Below are 18,328 nucleotides of genomic sequence, written 5' to 3' on the forward strand. Positions count from 1 at the left end.
CTCACGGTAGTAGCCTCACAGAGCCTAAACGCTGTTAACTTAAACATTATTGGCTTACACTAGTTGAAAATGACGTTTTACTTTCCTATAATACTTTTCATCTTTGAAACACAAAAGAATCACAGAGTTCAGGTAGTATTTAATTCATTGATCCTTTACCTTTTTGAAAATCAAAACGTAAAAGTTACACAGATATTGGTGATTCAACGATCAGAGATATCAATGTACACCATTGCCAAATGATATATTTCACACCATAAATACTCGTAGCACAGAAGCAGGAAATCAGTTACCTACCCCTGTCAGCAATTTATCATCAAGGGACCAATTCTGACACATTGATGTTCATAAAAACACATACCCGCTTAGTAACCAAAATGGGGGTCACACCCACTGATGGCCAAGTCATGTGGTCAACATGAAGCATGCTTTACCTTTACAAACAGATCATGAAGAATGAGTGGGAAGAGAAGATCAGTAACTACAATTACAAATATTTTGGCAGGAGCACTGAGGGAGAGAAACAGTTTTAGATAGAAACATGGATGGCTCAGGTATGTCACAGACATGTGAGGACGATAAAGAGCAGAACGTGTTGGATCAGAGAAATATTGACAATATGATAATGAGGTAGTAGTCAGCAGGGCGCTGCATACTTTATTTTCAATGGTATTTCGGCAACCTACTGTATTGATGCCGATTTATTTACACTTAGACTCAGCTTGTGATGTAAGACATGTTCTCTTTTTCTTCACACAGTCCCATATTGCAAGGTAAAAAGAAAACAAGGGGCATGAGAGGACTCATTATTAAGATTCTTATGGCTGATCATCTTAGGGCCACTACAAATTTCTAGTTGTAACGATTTCCTGCAAAAGTTTTCTTTTTTTTTACTGCACTTTTATTGAAACAAGCAAAAAAGTCTTCTATCCGAGGGATTTAGAATATGTCACTTAATAGCATACAAATTCTCCCAAATCTAAGTAAAAGCATGCTTTTAGCATGGTTCTAGTCAGAATTGGTCCCTGTTGCATTGCACAACAGCAAAATAACTCAAGTTACATTGTCACCCTCTACAGTGGAGCTTGTTAACTGGGCAGCGGCTAGTTCAAGTTGAGGTGATTGGGTGCTGGAGTGGGTCGCCGTCCTCCGTTACCTACGTGGCCAATCAGGCTGCTGCATAAAAGGCATGCCGGCCGCTGGATCAGTGCTAGCCATTGATATCGCAAGCATGGCGGCAACTCTACCCGACTGCAATGTCAGGGATTCCTTTGATCACAGTATCATATTATTGTGACAGCACCACAATTTATCACATCACATAAAGTCCTTCAGTAGTATAAGCATTCGCCTGCGACACATTCTCTCTCGCATGGAGACGAGCGGTACGGCTCTGCTGGACTGGACTACAGTGTTACTCACGCCCGACGTATTGGACATGTAGCTAAACACAGGGAGAAGGGAGCACGAGATCTCTCTCTCACACCTTGTACTGACACCCTGTTGGGTTGCTGTTACCCTCAGGAGTGTGCTGACACTTTGTTTCTTGCATAGCTATTCACATGTTTATGCTCGGGCATCCGGAGATCTCCTCGCAGATGCCTGCCTGCCTGCCTCCTGGCCGGTGGGAAGGGTGTTACTGTGTACTGGCCACCGTGTCAACATGAGGTCACGAAGTAGTGTTCCACGTGTCTACCGTACTCCTGGAGGGAGGCGGTGCAGACAACAACCTCCTGCTTAAAAATAAACCCAGTGTGAAGTGCCACCACTCCCTCTCTGCACCTGCCATTGACCTCTGTTTGGTTGAAGCTCTATAAATGCAGGCACCGCTATTTAAAGCCGAGAGGTGTCTAAAATGGTGAGAGCAGATGCTGGGCACCTTGCTCCCTGTGTGTGGGAGGACTCTGCCACGGGCTTACAGGGGCCCAAAATAGAGTGGCTGACATATGGGCCTCTGATTGTTTGAACAAGGAATCGCCTGGACTTCTGCCACTCGCCATAAATCCTTTGATACTGCCACACCAAACACGCTGATCATCTTTCACCTAGCCTGCATCAGGTCATCTATTTGCATGCCAAGTGGCAATTTCCATGGGCTTAAACAATGACCAAATTTGGGGTTCAATGGGTTACATGAACAGCACCGACACAAACCACTACAAGGAGAGGAGGAGCACTAGTGTGCAACAGGGGTGCAGCGGTGTGTCCCACTGGTGGGACTGAGACACACAGGCGTGGTCCTCTAGCAACAGCAGCATTGAAAAGCACATGAAAGATTGGAGTTTAAGCCTGGCTTCCTCACAGCTCCCTTTATTGCTGAGTTACTACAGAATAAGACGACTGACTAATTGTACCTGCCTATGCTGGTTTGGTTAAACATGAGACCAGCAGGTCTTCAACTCTGAGACAGATCCACAAAGAGCACACGGCGTACTGCTCTGGAGAGGTATATCCAAGGACATTTAAACTGATAAAGAGTTCACATTTAGGTAACAATTTTAGTTCTTTTTTTTTCAGAAGGAGAACAAGAGAAAATGGCCACCAAGTTCACCAGACTTTAAACTGTACACTCAGTCTTCCATTAATAAATATATACATGTCCTGGTCAAGTCCAGGAAAAAAACAACTGTGAGACTGTTTATGGTTGTTGACACCTCTGCTGTCTTCAGAACAAATTTAAGGAACATTTTAGTTCGCCAAAAACTTCTCTATTGTGTCATCAAGAACTGGCAACTACTTATTCTGAAGATGCTGAGGGGCAGAAGGGTCCTTCTTCATATACAGCATGACCACTGACAATTAACAAAACAAAATCATTACTGTACATAGTATTTCTTATATATTTTAAATTAATCTGCATTTTTATATTTATACTAATAACCAAGTTTTTAATTTGTTCTTTTTTTAATTACTGTCCCAGGGTTCCAGGAGAAGGAGCGAGAGAGGTCAGTCTCTCTCCTGCCTAGCACAGTCAGTGGGGGTTCTCCTCCTGAGTGCCCTCAGCCTTGGTTCAAGTCACTTTCTGTATCGCTAGCAGCCCTCCGCCGTTGCCGTGGCCAATCAGCCACCCTCCGATCAGACCTTGGCCTCCAGCATCTCCAGGAAGAGTTTGTGCATGGGCACCTTCCCCTGCACCTTGATGCTGTAAAAGTGCTGCACAGCCTTGGTGGCGGTCTGCCGCAGTAGAGGCAGGGTCATGAGCAGCTTGCCCGCCCGCCGCGGGTCCTCCTGGTGCTGGCTGCTCTCAAAGTCCTGCAGGGCCTCGTGGAGAGCGTCCTGGAGCTTCTGGACCGCCTCCATGTCCTCTATGTGCATGGAGTCTGATTGGATGAGAACAAAGATAGGAGTGTGATGATTGATGGGCTTTTACGTTTTTGTCAAAAAGGAAAAAAGTTACTTTTAAGAAATGTAGTCTGCACTCGGAGACAGTAGTAATATAACAGGAGTGATGGGAAATGGGATTTTCAAAAAACTAAATTAAATCTCATGATTGATCTTTACTGCTCTGTCAGTAGCAGTACGGTAGCAAACACATTATCAGTATAACTCACACCCTGACAAGATAAAGAATAGATCATAAAAAAAACAAAAAAACAACAGCTGCTTTATTCCATTTAATTATTTATTTCGTGTTCGGTGGACCGGGCGGGATATTCATACGGCCCTTGACCAGCGAGACTGAAAATCAATGTTATCCTCCAGTAACAATAGCATGAATAGCACCCAATCTCTTCTGAGCGAGTACACATTAAACACCTGACCGTTCCAAAGGACAGATTGTTAACGGACAAAAAAACAAGGGAAAGAAAGGGGCTCCATTAGAGAATTGGACGCCATAAACAAGCCTGAGATGAATACAACACTTCCTTTCAATTAATTTTCTTCCTTCTCCCTCTAAGGAGTTTCTGTCCATCAGAGTGGTGGAGGAAAAACAAATACTAATGGGTTTATTTTACAGCTGGATGATCATCGAAATATAGCGGTTAAACTGGATATAAACGTTCTGTTTCATTTGTCGATACAAAGTAACTTTTTTATATATATTTTTTTTAAAGTGTATCTTTCTATATTGTTTCAACAAAAACAGTGACTCTCTCAGCTTTAGTCAGCCAGGATCTCTCCCCCCTTCTGCACCGTTTTAGAGCAGTCTACAGTTTCAGTCTGGCTTCTCTCCTCTAGCGTTTCGCTACACCGCCACCGTTCTTTTCTGATTCTGTTGTACATCATGTTACAGCCCTCCCCTCTCGTTCTCGCCTTTCTCTGGTTCTCTCACTACCGCCTGGCCTCTCTCAGGGACAGTCTGGGGTCGCGCTGTCGCTCACCGGCTAACCGGTGTCTGGCACTCCGGTGGCGGCATGTCATTGGCCGCCTGACTCGTCTCACCTTGGCGGTGCATATTTTACCACACGGGACAATAAAAAGGCAAAACAGATTTCAGACTTCGCCCCAAATTCATTGACTGGAACAACTGTATTCCCAAGACCTTGAGATATTTCTCACCCTGACGGTTTTCAAATCCACAGTGGTAAAATGAAGTAGGTCGTTTTGTAAAGTGAATGTGGGAGGGAGGGAGGTGAGAGGGGGAGGATGGAAGAACAAAAGGCAAAGAAAAAAAATGTGGTGTGACATAATTATCTCTTGCTCTTTTCACAGAGGCTGGATTCACAAGCGAACAAGCTGCACTTCTTTCAAATCAAACTCGTAATTTCTCCTTGTTTTCATGCTCTCAAACACGTTTTAGCAATAAACCAGATTTGAACCTTTTATAATTGACTGCTTTGCAGGGAGAGGAGAGAGAAAAAAGGACAACATAAAAAGAAGGATAGAGACATCTCAACAGATGGGCAGGATAAGAGGGCAGGAGACAGCGAACATGCAGCTTGTGGTCCTTGGAGGAGGGGCAGACTTAAAAAAACAACTTTGAAGAAACAATTTCCTCGCAATCCATCAGTGAGCCCACGTCGATCCGATTGATAAACTGCTAATTACAAAATCAATCGCTATGAATTTTCACAGCTGTCAGACCAGGGGGGCTCCCGGGGGAGCGATCTCCCCGGGACCTTGTTCTAACATTCCGGACACCCTCCCACCCCACCCCGTCCTCTCTCCCACACCCCACCTCCCTACCAAGGCTCTGTTGTCTGAAAGCAAAGGCACCACCATCAGCATTTTCATTTTTCAGCCGCGGACAAAACAAGGGAAAGCGGCCCAGTGACCCGGGCGTGCATTGATCAGAGCGGGACGGGTCCTGCCTCCTCAAAAGGAGCCTGTCAATAGCGGCGTGCCGTCTTCGCATTGAAACAAACGACGCCCATCACCCCCTGATGCTCATTCCATTCGACTTAACACATTTTATTGACAGCCCCTGTGCTCCTAATGAAATGCTAAATTTATCTCCCGTGGCTGCTGTGCCCTGCAGCTACTGTTATGGAGATGGAGAAGGAGAAGGAGAGGGAGTGCTTGAGAAATACCACAATATGGACGGTGTTCAATTAAAAAAGCTCCCTCCTCCATCCCTCTTTTCCATACACTGCCCTTATCTTTTTTTTCCATCTCTCCATCTCACGCGCCAAACTAAAGGTTACGCTGAAAAACTCCTGAAAAACTAAGAAATGTCATTTCTGAAACTGTGTCAGACAATACCTCACTGTTCTGGATATTACACTGTCTGTGTCTATTACTCAGAGGTACAGTCAGGAAAAAGTGAAATAATCCAATTTCACTTTTTTGAAGAATGTTATGTTCGAGTTTTGATTTTTTTTCTTTAAATAATGGAACAACTTTAATGTATTCTCTATATATATATATATTGTGTGCTTATTAATTATTAATTTCAGTAGATATGAATGCTACAGGATTCACTTATCATTATTATTAAGTTAAATTTATTTGAGGCTTTGGATAATTGAGAAAACAATCTACAAAGTATTTTGTATTTTTGTACAACATTGATTGAGTGGGAAATTAAGATGTTTTTAAAACAAAAACTAAATTCATTTTGAAATGAAACAATATTAAAGCCAATATTAAGCAAACAAATGCCTGCTTTAGGAAAGGTTTGTAAAAAGCATTAATAATTAAAATAAAGTATTTACATATTTTAAATGTATTACATATACATATACATTTATTGAGATTTCTGATGCTCATTAAAAACTTGCGGCACCTTTCCTTTTAAATGCACATAAAACTTTCCTTATCAATAAGTCGTGACACGTGAATGTTATTTATGATGCGTCAGTGTGCTGAAGACACCTCACCTGAGTTAGCGAGAGCGATGGCCTTGAGCGTGACAAACTCTTCCTTCTCCACTTTGAGCTTCTTATATTTGCGGACCAGCTGCAGGATGGAGACGTAGAGGTCGAGCAGGCCCGTCAGCCGCGAGTGCTCTTCGTCCATTATGTAGTCCTCTGCGTACACCAGCTCGTCCTCGTATGGCAGCGAGCGGAACACAATGCTGAGGATGAGGATCTCCATCCAGGCGCTCTGCAGTAGACTCATCTGATCGCCCAGAGAGAGGGAGGAGAAGCCTGGAGGGACAGAGGGGGGGAGGGGAAACCAAATGAGGACAGTGTCATGGAAATGTGTGTTTATTCATTTCTGTCTAAACATTGACATTTGTTCCTCTTCCATGATTCAGCCAGAAGTCGTCTTTCATGAGAGTTTTAAAAAGAACAGCTGGCACTTTGACTTGATCTGTAAACCAAACCCGACTTGTCAAGCCCCGGCAGCCTGGAGTACATGCCGAGGCACATGCTAGCGAGTGGTGTTTAATTTTAAATGCACGGTGGAAGGTCCTCTTTGAAGCCGGTGTCAGAGCACTTGAGTGGGCTTTACTGTAAGTGAGGACAGTAAATCGGTGCAAAGGTCCGGGATACACAAAGCCATGTGGTTACCCCTTGTATCCTGTCACACCTCTATTGGTGTGCGGGGGATTAGCACCGAGACATATTCTCATTGGAGGGGTTGAGGACATGACATGCACTGTGTGAGGAGGAGGTGACATACGTACACGCACAGATATGCCAACATGAAAACAAACACACATGCGGACCGTGACACCCATAGGCCTACGTATGCACATACACCTATACATGTAAAAGTACAGAGAGAGAGAGAGAGCATAGGGGTCACCTGGACCTGCTTAAACCCAGGGCCTCATTCTCCAACAGCAGCTGAGAGAGCTGAAATTGGCTCGGGCGCATCAAACCACTGTCATTTCCCCTTCAACACCTCTACATACGCTCAGAATAGAACATTAAATAAAACAAACGGCTAGATCCCCGAAAGATGAGCTGCGAGAAACTCAAACAAATTAAAAAGGGCAAAAGCAAAAAGAGAGAGGAGGAGAGAGCGAGGAACAGATAGTCATCTCATCCCTTTTCCCTTCGTACTACCCTTCCACTGTCAATAAACTGCATGAACCCCCGTCCACGTTTCCTCCTCCATCTCCCACCTCCCCTCCGTCTGCACAGTGTGCCTGCAGGCGGCACATTAGGCTCTTCAGCTCCACCCCCGATTAATATGATTGCTTTTACAAGTTCGCTGTTGCCACGCTAGCTGCTACTGCGTGATTAAGAGGCGATAGATTACAGTATTGACCAGGGCGCTCACCGCACCTATTCCCCACGTTTGCTCTTAAATATAAATGATCTCGCTGGGGTGCAGCCACCAGTCTGATGTTTATCTCCTCCTGCCAGGACACCGTGAACACACACACACACACACACACACACACATGTGCAAGCCGAGAAGAACAAGAGCCATGATGAGGAAGCGTGAGAGAAAGTAAAGAAGAAACGAGAGAGAGAGAGACAGGCAGAGAGAAAAGAAGAGCCAGGCAGAGTAGTACCTGAGTGTTCAATTTCCCTTATCGTGGTGATGACCACTGCAGGGGTAGAGCTGGAGGATACATTAATTAACAGATTGTGATCAAAATGTGAGGGCCTTCACATTTTGAAGGGGAATCAATAGTCAGTAGAATAGAGTGCTAACAGAAAGGTGCTGGTGTCCGACTGGACTGGTCAGAGGTCTGAAGAGCCCAAATTAGACCCAACAAAGCAAACTGCCGAAAGCACTCAAAGCACTTTGCTATTATCAGTGGAGGCAATAAGCCATATATTTGTGAAGGCCTGTGCCATTACACATATCCAGACTGCATCTTAAAATCTTTTGTTGTGTTATTTCCTTGTCTGCATACGTGGCCATTAACTTGTACAGACTGTGGACTGGCCGGAGGGAAATTGTCATGCAAGCGTGGACGTGGTCTTGATTGCCGCATCAGGTTGGCATCACAATCACAGGCAAGGCTTTGTCGAGCCTTTTAATGCCAAGGAGGACTGAAGCGGAACGAAAGCGCTGCTCCCAATGTGACAGCCTCGTGTGAAGGCCTTGTTCAGGGTGTGTTGGAGAGGCTTTAGAGTCGTTCTGATACAGCCGGCACCTCTCAACCATATGCACACATGCAGCCCAGCAGCCTACAATTACCTTTGACGCTAAAAGTCCTTGAATTTAATCCGGTGTTGTGAGATGGAGAGGTGGTGTTTTTCCCTCTGCTCCATCCCCTCTCTTCAGGGCCTAAATTATCGCTCCAAATGGGATCTCGTGTCGTCGCCTCGCCTTTTTCCACTCAATTTAATCGAGTAATGAAGTGACTTCCCGACTCCGCAGGTCATGCGGCGCTCCGGCCGCCGCACTCTGAAGGTGGCCCGGTTAAGTGCCGTCAGAGTGGGTGATTTCCTCTAATGAAATATCAATATTTACATCTTCATTTCCAGCCCACTGCCTTGGCGGGGTTTGACCAAACATGACACAATATTGACCAAATCAGAGAGGCCTGTCTGCGCGCTTGAAGGGCCTTTTCCACTCCACTGCTGAGTGCACCTGCAGACTTCTGTCTCTGTGGCATGTATACAGAGATAATAACAATGTAGCGCTTTTCTTTGTCCACTTTGACTTAAGCACCCTGCTCATATAGACATCATATGGCCCCAAATGGATTTTCACTTTCAAATTGATCAAAAGGTGACAATTATCCTGGATGGGGATGACTGAAATTCAGTTCAATATACAAAAAGGGAAGAACACATATTTAGCTGACAGAGACGCATCACAACAGAGCAGCCGACTGACCGCTAACTGCATCAGAACACCATCATCCATAGCTCAAAGGCTAAAAACAAGGCCACTAAAGACCCAACAACAGAAGCCCAAACCGCCACCTCTCCCTTTATCTCCCCAAAAGCACCGGGCTGTGGGCAGGAGGGGGCAGCCCAAACCCACAGACGGCTGCTTCAAACCCCTCGCAGAGATTAATCAGAACACCGTTTCATCTGCCAGAGCACAGGACGGTCCAAAATGAAATGCTGTAGATTTCTGTTGAGCTGGAGTTCATATTCTATTAATTTATTATTGTTTCCCTCTCCCCGAGGGCCATTAGCGCGGGTAATAAAAAGAGATGTAATTACGAGGCACGGTGGCCCCCTCCAGCTGCAGCCCCCTCGTAACTCACCCTCAATCAGACAACATAGCAGACAGAGGGACGGAGAGAAAAGGGAGAGAAAAAATGGCGAGAGAGAGAAAGAGAGAGAGAGAGAGAGAGAGAGAAATGAAGGATAAAAGAGAGGAGAAGATATGAGCCAGAGAGGAGGGAGATAAGGAAGAGAGAAAGAAAAAGGGGACCGGAGGACGAGGGGAAGAGGAAGAGAGAGATAGAAAGAGGAAGGAGAGTAATTCTGGCCGGACAGCAGCTGATCTATCATGGCTCGCTATCAGAAGGACAAGCAGGCCCTGAAGACTTCTGCCCAGCGGCAATCTCACCTCAGCCAAGTCAAGTGCTCTCCGGGCTCCAGTTGGAGGAAAACTGCCCTTAACAGGACCCCAGAGGTTCAACACATCTTTTTTTTTTTTTTAAAAACCTCAAACTGAGCTGAATGATCACGCTGCCATACGCTTATTCTATGTCAAAGCTTTTTTATTATTATTTTATTTTTAGATTAAAGAAAAGAAAAGCAGGGGAAAGTGTATGCACTTCTGATTTGTATGGATTCCTCTGAGTGACACGCTGCGGTGTTAGATGCATAACCAATACGAGAATGAAGGGCAATTTTGAGCAAGCTTCATACTGGCGTGTGCGCGAGCAGGTTTTCTTGTGTGGATCTGTGTGTGTGCAGCTAGCGACCATGATTCTCCTTGAATTTACATGACAGCGTCAGGAGGACCCAATCATTAGCAGCCTGGTCCTAAATTGCTGCGCTTGACATAAATAATTTGACCTGCAGTGCCGCCCCATGTACAACACAAACAGCTCCGTTTGCTGAGAGCTTTCCCTGGACACTGATTTGATGACGCCAAGTATGTTTTCGTCTTGGACAAAATCACATCAGTGCACGCGAAATTGATTCGGTAAAAAAAAGAGGTTGATGACTGAAATTAATCTTTCTTTCTTTTTTAGCTCCAGCGCCGACTTTTCAGGAGAGCGTTATCTGCCTTCTGTCAACGTGATAACCAGCCCATTATCCCATTGTAAGTAGCTGGGGAATGGGTGATTTGACCAGTAGCCTGTGAACGTTTTGAGGTTGAAGAACGTTAAATACAGTAATCCTCTTGTTTTAATCTGCACCCTGTGACCTCCTGACCCTAAAGGAGAAGTCTTTAGCCCTCCCAAGGGTCCCACTGCCCAATACTGACGTTACATATCTCTGTTAAGCCTCAAAGACCAGGACGAATCAGTCTTTAATCATTGCTATAATTACACATAATTTATCTCCGCTGCCATCATGCAACATTGCTTAATGAGGGATGGCGCTCTGCTGACGATCACTTAAAGGCACATCAGCATATAAGATGTCCTACAAAGCATTTTCATATATGTAATACGACACAAAACTCTTCAAAGATGTGACACTTTCAGATTTTACACTGATTCAACTTGGTGACAAAATGAACAGTGCACACACAAATTGGGATGCTGGATGTACCTGCTCATGTGTCACAGTAACTAAACAAAGCCCTCCCCCACCCTGCCTGGCAGATGTCCCTTTCCTGGCCCTGCATACTCCTGACTGCCTGTCTGCCTCCAATACGCCCCCATCTCAATCTCCCTGCAGCTTTTCCGCCTTCCTCCCGCTCTCATGCCTGGGTTCAGGCCTCGGCATCCACCTGATTGCTCAATCTATCTTTATCTCCTGTGTTGAAGCCTACGTCAGAGGGTAAATTGAATATACTAAGAGCTGTCTGTTGGTGTCTATATTTAATAAAGTGCACTGATGAGGTGCTGATTTATTGCCGGGCAGTATTCACACTCTATTACAAGGAGATTACGCAGCTTGAGTGGGATCAGGCTGGCAACACAGTAAGTAGATTTCACAATTTAATGGCAAAGAGAAAACAGGAGCCCGGAGGGGGTTGGAGGAGGGTGGGCTGATGGGTGGGTGGGTGATTATGGTGGAGGGTTGAGCTGACACAAACACGACAACATACAAGGGGCGCGATCTCTTTTTAACATCGCTGCCTCCGCGCTAACAACTAACCCGCCAGGCGGTTGTCTGTCAAATGCAGAGCTGATGAGCTGGAATCCAATAAAGCCCAGATGATGAATATTCCCAAAACACCAGTAATGAATAGAACAATAGCAACAAGACTATTTCATTAGATTAATCTGGTCTGAATCTAATGCTGCGAAATGCAATAACATGAGGAGGACGTCTATTTTTAAAAAGTAGCTTTAAAAAAAAAAAAAACGAAATGAATTGAAGGCGAATATTTCAAATTCTAGCGGAGGGCATGCCAGAGCAAAAATATGTTTTATTGTCTCGGAGCGAAGCAGCAGCAGCAGCAGAGTCAATGTTTGCTTGGCCCTTTAGCCTTCAGAGAATTCCCCGCTGAAAACACTCCGGCCTGGGAAGATGGGAGCGGGCAAACACTAAACAACCAGTGCCTCTTGTATAAGCAGCATGCATGGCGCTTTTTACATATGAACACATGACATTCCCACTGCGGGTGGGAAGCAATGTGGGGTGACAAGAGGCCACAGGGGCCACACTGGTATCCCACCACTCCTGAAGAAGTCAACAATGTCAAGGTGGTAAACCGGTTCTAGTGTGCTGAAGCTGTCAGTATACATCCCTAAACCTCGGGGACAGAGTGAAATGATGCTTTACGGGATGGAAGGCGGCCAGAGGGATGGACAGTGGACTGCTATGTGTGTCAAAGGTTGTTAGCACCTTAGGAGCAACAAGCCATCTGTCAGCATCCCCCTAACACGGCTCCTAATGACCCTACCCCCCTCAGGCAACAGCCGTGTTAGACTGCTTCATGGTGCTATTTGGAGCAGTGACACTAGTGTCCAAAAGCTCTGCAGTGATTATCAATTAATTAAAGGCAGAGTCAGAATGAGGGCAAGGCTGGCAATGGCAAACCTGCGAAAAGAATCATGACATGTGACACCAGCCTTCAATATCTACCTCATACTAAGAAAACAAGTGCACCTTATCCGATTGAGTAATTGTGCTCTTATTTCATCTGAAATCCTAAAACAAAAACCTGTAAAACCTGAAAAGCACTTCATGTATGCAAACTGACCTTTCATGGTATGCTAAATATAGCTGGGATGAAAAAGCTGACATTGGACCCTGTAAGGCAAAGATATCATCTACACTAATGATAGAGCTTTGATATTCTCCGATCGCCCTCCAATTAAAACTCGATAGGGCCACTCTACTCCACATTATGCTACTTTTCAAACGCGTTCTCAAATGTTAGCTGAGAATAGGGGAAATTAGAAATCAATTGGGAGAAGGTAAGTGCCAATTTTCGCGACATTTAAATTGTTACATTTGGACTTTGGTCATTGGCCCATCTGTCAATGGCCTAATCAATGTGGTCTACTTCATAATGAACTGTTAATCTTTTTAATTCCATTGCCTAAGGCTGCAAAAATCTATCAGAATGCAATCAGCAGTTTCCCCCCCGCCCTGTTCCTTTCTTGTCCCGGAGCGGGTGGAGGGAGAAATATGGTAGTAACGGAGCATGGTAGGCTGCCCTGGGGTACCGTTGTTGCATGAGTGTTAGTGCATGGAGTCTCGCTCAACCAGTGAACCGTCTCTGATCAGGTTCAGCCATGTACAACTCAATTATGCAGCCATTTCATGGCCAGAGGACACCCGCTGTCCTAATACAAACGCCACCAAAGGGACAGGCACAGACCGAGCACTCAGCTAAAGTCTTTTTTTTTATGTCACATTGTTCATCTAAAAAGAGTGTGTGTGTTTCTAAGTTAAAAACAAAAGACCAAATATAAAACAAAAGTGCAAGTCTGACAGTTTTTTCAAACGGAAGCAGATCAGAATAATCTTCTTAAGGTCTACCATCTCCCAGGTGCTGCACATTGCTTAGCACGTCGGTCCAGTTCCAGGTACTGGAACACAGTTGGAACAGTCAGGCTTACTGTGTCGGGTTTTGGGTTAAATGATCATTATCGACGCGCTTGGAATGACAAGTCCTCTGTAACAATCTGCGCAGCAAATCCCATTAACATTATGCATCTATCCACTGTGCTATACGAGTTAGTATAATCTGATTAACAGAGCTTCAGTACTATGACACATAAAATCCGAGTTAGAGTGTTCACATATTAACATGATGATGCACGACAGGATACAAGTTAAAGCCTTTAACACTGACTACATATTAAATGGTGTGTTAAGAGTATAATTTATATGATATATTTACTTTATCGGCTTCAGGTATGTCACTGGCCTCAGATGACGTGTGAAATATTCAGTATTTTTTCTACAGTAAGATATAAAAAATACATACTCCTCTCTATCTGTTCGTACTGTGTGTGTGTGTGTGTGTGTGTGTGTGTGTGTGTCTTAGTAAGTGATGCCTCCAAGCTTGCACAGACTATACCCAGAAGCCAGCACAGGCATGTTCTCGTTTTTGGGCATGTCTGCGACGCTCGTGTGATTTTTGGGTCACAACCATGAGAGTGTGTTACCGGGTCAGTTGTGATCCAGTCCTGACTAAGCTCCTTGTTAAACTCTCAGTGTGCTGACCATGCAGGCCCATGCAGGGAGTGATCCAAACAGTTTAGACGCATACGGGGCCGGGGCTGAGGCCATGGGCTGGAGCATATCCATCTCTAATCTCCTTACTATCAGATCTGTACATGATTAATACCCCCTCCTTCTGAGAAGTACTCTAATACCTATTCAGTACAAAATGCACCTGCCAGAGTTCAGCTGGAGTCCACTTCACTTCACTGAAAATAAATGAACCTTTCTTAATCTATGAATTGAAATTCATCTTCCGAATTCACCGATGTGATCCAAAAGCATGCACACACTTGTATGTATATGTGCATGTGTGAGAGAGGCACACAGCATGTGTGTGTGTGTGTGTGTGTGTGTGGTCGCACATTTCCTGCATGCTGACAGTTCTGTGCCTGTCCAAGTTATGCTGATGAGAAGAAGAGGTTATGGAGGTGCCGCTGAGGGACACATTCATTTAGTTTGTTACCCCTCCGTGCCTACAGCAGTGTAATGTTATAGAGTTATGGGGGTCAAGCTCAAGATCAAGGAGAATCTGCCTCGGTTGCAAAAAAAGAGCGGCTAAACAATGTGTTCTCTGTCAAAATCAGAGGAAAACTCTTGAAGGAAGCAAAATCTCTGCTGACGTGAGGTGCTGTATCCTTAATTCAACAGCCTCTTATAACCTAACACCTCGTCTATCAGAATGTCTATGGGGCAAGGAAGAAACATGATTATGCCCATCAATAATTCAATGTATGTGTGCTTGTGCTTGAGTGCGTTTGTGTGTGTAGGTGTGTGTCTGTGTGCGATATGATGTCTTGTTTGGTTGGCCAGGTCCTCAACTTTGTTCTAAATCTCCCTGGTGATTACAACATACATTGGCACTGGGTCTGTGTCCCCCTCTCCGTTCAATGCAGGGGTTTTAGATGCACTCTATTGATTTGTTCCTTGCACAGCTTTGTCCATTTTGCACCGACTCCATCCTCCACACACCCTGAGGCTGTATGAGCTGCTGTCATTAATTATCTGTGTGTGAGTGCACATGTTTATTCATACAGAGTGTGTGTGGAGAGGAGACAGAGGAAAACTGGGCGGAAAATAAGAGCAAAAGGGTCAAATAAAGATTAAAAAAGGAAGCAAAAATCCTTTTGCTTTATACCTGGGATGTGCTTGGCCCAGCCGATGATGACCACAAGCTCGCGGTCAGCCAAGTCGCACAGCGTGGTCAGAGCCTTGATGTCGCTCTCCGGCATGGTGGGGTCAGGCATGGCGTAGATCTTCTCTGGCTCTGCCACCAACAGGTGAGACACTATCTTTGTGACTGAGGATAGAGGAGCAAGGAGGGAGGATGTCAAAGCAAAGCAGAGGTCAAAGGTCTTTTCACTGCAAAGCTTAGCCAGGCACAAAGATGCACCCTCCTGATGAACACTTGGCATTGGTGAAATTGTGAAAACTCACGGTAGAATGGTCTCAATTTCCCCGTTTCTCATTATGCAAACTAATGGATGGAGCTTGAATTCGTACGAGTGAAAAGGCACTGAAAGCTCTTATCCCTACAGAATGCATACAAGTGGGGGAAATGTATGTGTGAAAATGTGAGACACTTGTGTCCTCGAGCACTCTGTCGTTGTTTAATATCGGCCATCTGCTCGAGGACTTAATTCAGCTCTGACCGGAACAATACCTGGCCTATTTTTCTGACCAATGATCTCTCAACTGCCTAAACAGGGAAGAGACAGGAGGAACACGAGGCTGGCCTAGAATTGTGTTGTGGAGGAGCGGCAGAGGAGGGAGATAATGGGCTAGTGACGGAGCAGTACTCACGAGGCTTTTTGGTGGGAGGGGGGAGCGTCAGGCCAAGGTACGGGTTGTTTTCCGTGTCCAACCTCCGCTTGTATTTCTGTCTGCCACCTCGCACGCGGTCCAGACGCACCCCTGGGTTAGAAACGACAACAGGGACATGAGATTAAGAGAGTGCATGTTTTCCACCAATATATTTCAAGGGAAATCAAATACATGAAAATGGGATGGGTCATAAAAAGCAAATACATTTTTTCGAGAAAAAGGGCGATACATTAGAAAGCATGCAAAATAAATCTTCCATGTATTACATTGGAACAAATATGTAGCATGATGATCAGAGATGACACCCACACATATTCTGTGCTGATCATGTGTAAAAAAAAAAAAAAAAAAGTAGTATTGTAAAAGGACTGCATCGTGACATGTGTGTGTGTGTGTGTGTGTGTGAGTGTGTGTGAATGTGTCAGAAGCACGGCTGCCTTCCCATATGTGGTCCATGCCTGGCTGGTCTACTGTGACACAGCTGAGCCCAGAGCAGGTCTAAACATATGAATATTTAACGCAGGGTCAATGATCTCACAGACTGGCCCTCTAATTATTTAGCTTTTGGGGTGAGGCAGATTGCATACTAATTAGCTGCAAGCCACATGCCTCTTTGCACGCGTGGGTGTGTGAGCTCAGGTGAGCGCTCATCAGCATCGAGAAAAATAAGCTTGACCGGCCCACAAGTAAAGACACAGTCCCACACACACTGTACAAAACATTCCTCGTCATACTGCAGATAGATAACTAGGTATTGCTTTCCCATAAAAGACCCTTATTTCACCCCTCTTTCACTGGAGTAGCACTGAGGCCTTATCACCCCCAGCCACACCTAGGGGCCAGGTTCCACACTGATACTGTAAATGTCAAGCCGGCCTCATCATAACATAAGTTATTTATTATCTCATTATTTGATAAGAATGTTTCCATTTGGATGTCTTTTCTATTCTATTCATTTTCAACATAGTTAAAATATTTCATCTACACCGTTCTATTTATTTGATACCACCGGGCACATATTTGGTTATTTAATGTAAGTGTATGCAAATTTATAAATATAATATAGTATAATATATCCTGCATCCCCATATATGGACCAGAGTGTCACTGCTCCCTACAGCCTAAATATCCTTGATATCTTAATCCTGTCAAGAGGGAGAACCCCTTCAATTTACATTGTATGCATAATGTAACCCCCCCCAAACAAATTTAATATTAAAGGGTGGATGAGAAAAGGTTCAATAAAATGCTTGCAGTGGAGGAGGAGTTAATTTGTCAGTCGCCCGCGTCCTCTAAGCGAACAGCACCCGCAGCCAGAGCACTTCCTTGATGATTTCATCACTTTATAACAGGGAGGACGGTGTCAAACCTGGCCATTGTGTGGCCACTGCAAATGAGCCTAATACAATTTGTCCATCAGCAAGTGCTCTTGGAGGGGATGAGTTTGGATGTGTCCCATGCACGGTGATTGGAGGTCGGTCAGTAAAGGGGGGATGGGGGGAGGAAAATAAGATGATATAAGATAGAAGGTGGCCTTCATTTAACAAAGAGGAATTCAACGGTGGATTTATGCAAAATAGCTTCTTGATTTTCACCACTTATCTTACGTGGCTGTAGCCCCCTGTTCATCACACTCAACGCAGGGGGGGGGGGGGTCCGGTAAACTGTATTATCATGCAACTGAAGAATAGACATTTCTTCTACTTTTATAAATTATTTGATTCCCTGGAAACACAAATCTGATTAGGATTGTCTTTCAATTTTGTGACACTGACAACCCACTAACCTAATTACCCACAATTCCCAATAGAGCATCATCCTTCTCAGCAAGCACCAGGGAATCATCTCATGGCAACTGTATGTGCACACACCACACACACACACACACACACACACACACACTTATAAAGAACAACTTTTTTCTGCGAAGGCGCCTTGAGAATAGTCCTCAAACACCCTCGACTTGCCAACTCGAGCATATGTGCTTTGCAAAGTTTCAGATTCAGCTGAGCTGGTCCCGTTACTACTGTAGGGTTGGAAAATTCCTCTCATTGTCAAATGTGATGTCACCGCTTTATACGGCTTCTTCCGGCTCCCCCTGTTGAGCTCGGTGTCTGCCAGTTGGCTTTGCTTCTGCTCGCCATGACTCTCTGTGCCGGTTGAGTCATGTGGCTGTATCAGCCAGTGTAAAGCCGGTGATGAAGGTAGATGGGTGCCTCTTTTAATTAGAACAGTCCTGGCCATAATTAACAGATGCTGACAGGAATTAAAGCTGGGCTCTAACCTGTCTCATTTTACTGTCCAACAGAGCCAGATACAGGCAGAGGGGACAAGCGAGTGATTAAAACCAGCTAGACGGATTCATTCACTCTTGCTACTATGGTCGGGACTTTATTGGGTCCTTTGTGGGGTTCATATATCCCCTTTGGTGACACCCGAAGCTTCTGACT

The 18,328-nt window shown here is 44.9% G+C and overlaps 1 protein-coding gene across 7 annotated transcripts in view; it reads right to left on the reverse strand.

Moving 5' to 3' along the window:
* Positions 1-3,075: 3,075 nt before the first annotated feature.
* Positions 3,076-18,328, reverse strand: part of esrrb (estrogen-related receptor beta) — a gene marked incomplete at both ends in the record, with an annotated part of 37,753 nt that continues 22,500 nt past the window's right edge. For 5 of the 7 annotated variants that reach the window (XM_079231637.1, XM_079231636.1, XM_079231635.1 and 2 more), the window contains 4 exons: positions 3,076-3,320; positions 6,261-6,530; positions 15,193-15,354; positions 15,858-15,968. In XM_079231637.1, the coding sequence (XP_079087763.1) occupies positions 3,076-3,320; positions 6,261-6,530; positions 15,193-15,354; positions 15,858-15,968 (788 nt within the window). Of the gene's footprint in view, positions 3,321-6,260; positions 6,531-15,192; positions 15,355-15,779; positions 15,969-18,328 lie in introns of all 7 variants that reach the window. The other 2 variants (XM_079231633.1, XM_079231632.1) reach the window with 1 other exon arrangement.

Source organism: Taurulus bubalis (assembly GCF_910589615.1).
Source record: "Taurulus bubalis genome assembly, chromosome: 1".
NCBI lineage: Eukaryota > Metazoa > Chordata > Actinopteri > Perciformes > Cottidae > Taurulus > Taurulus bubalis.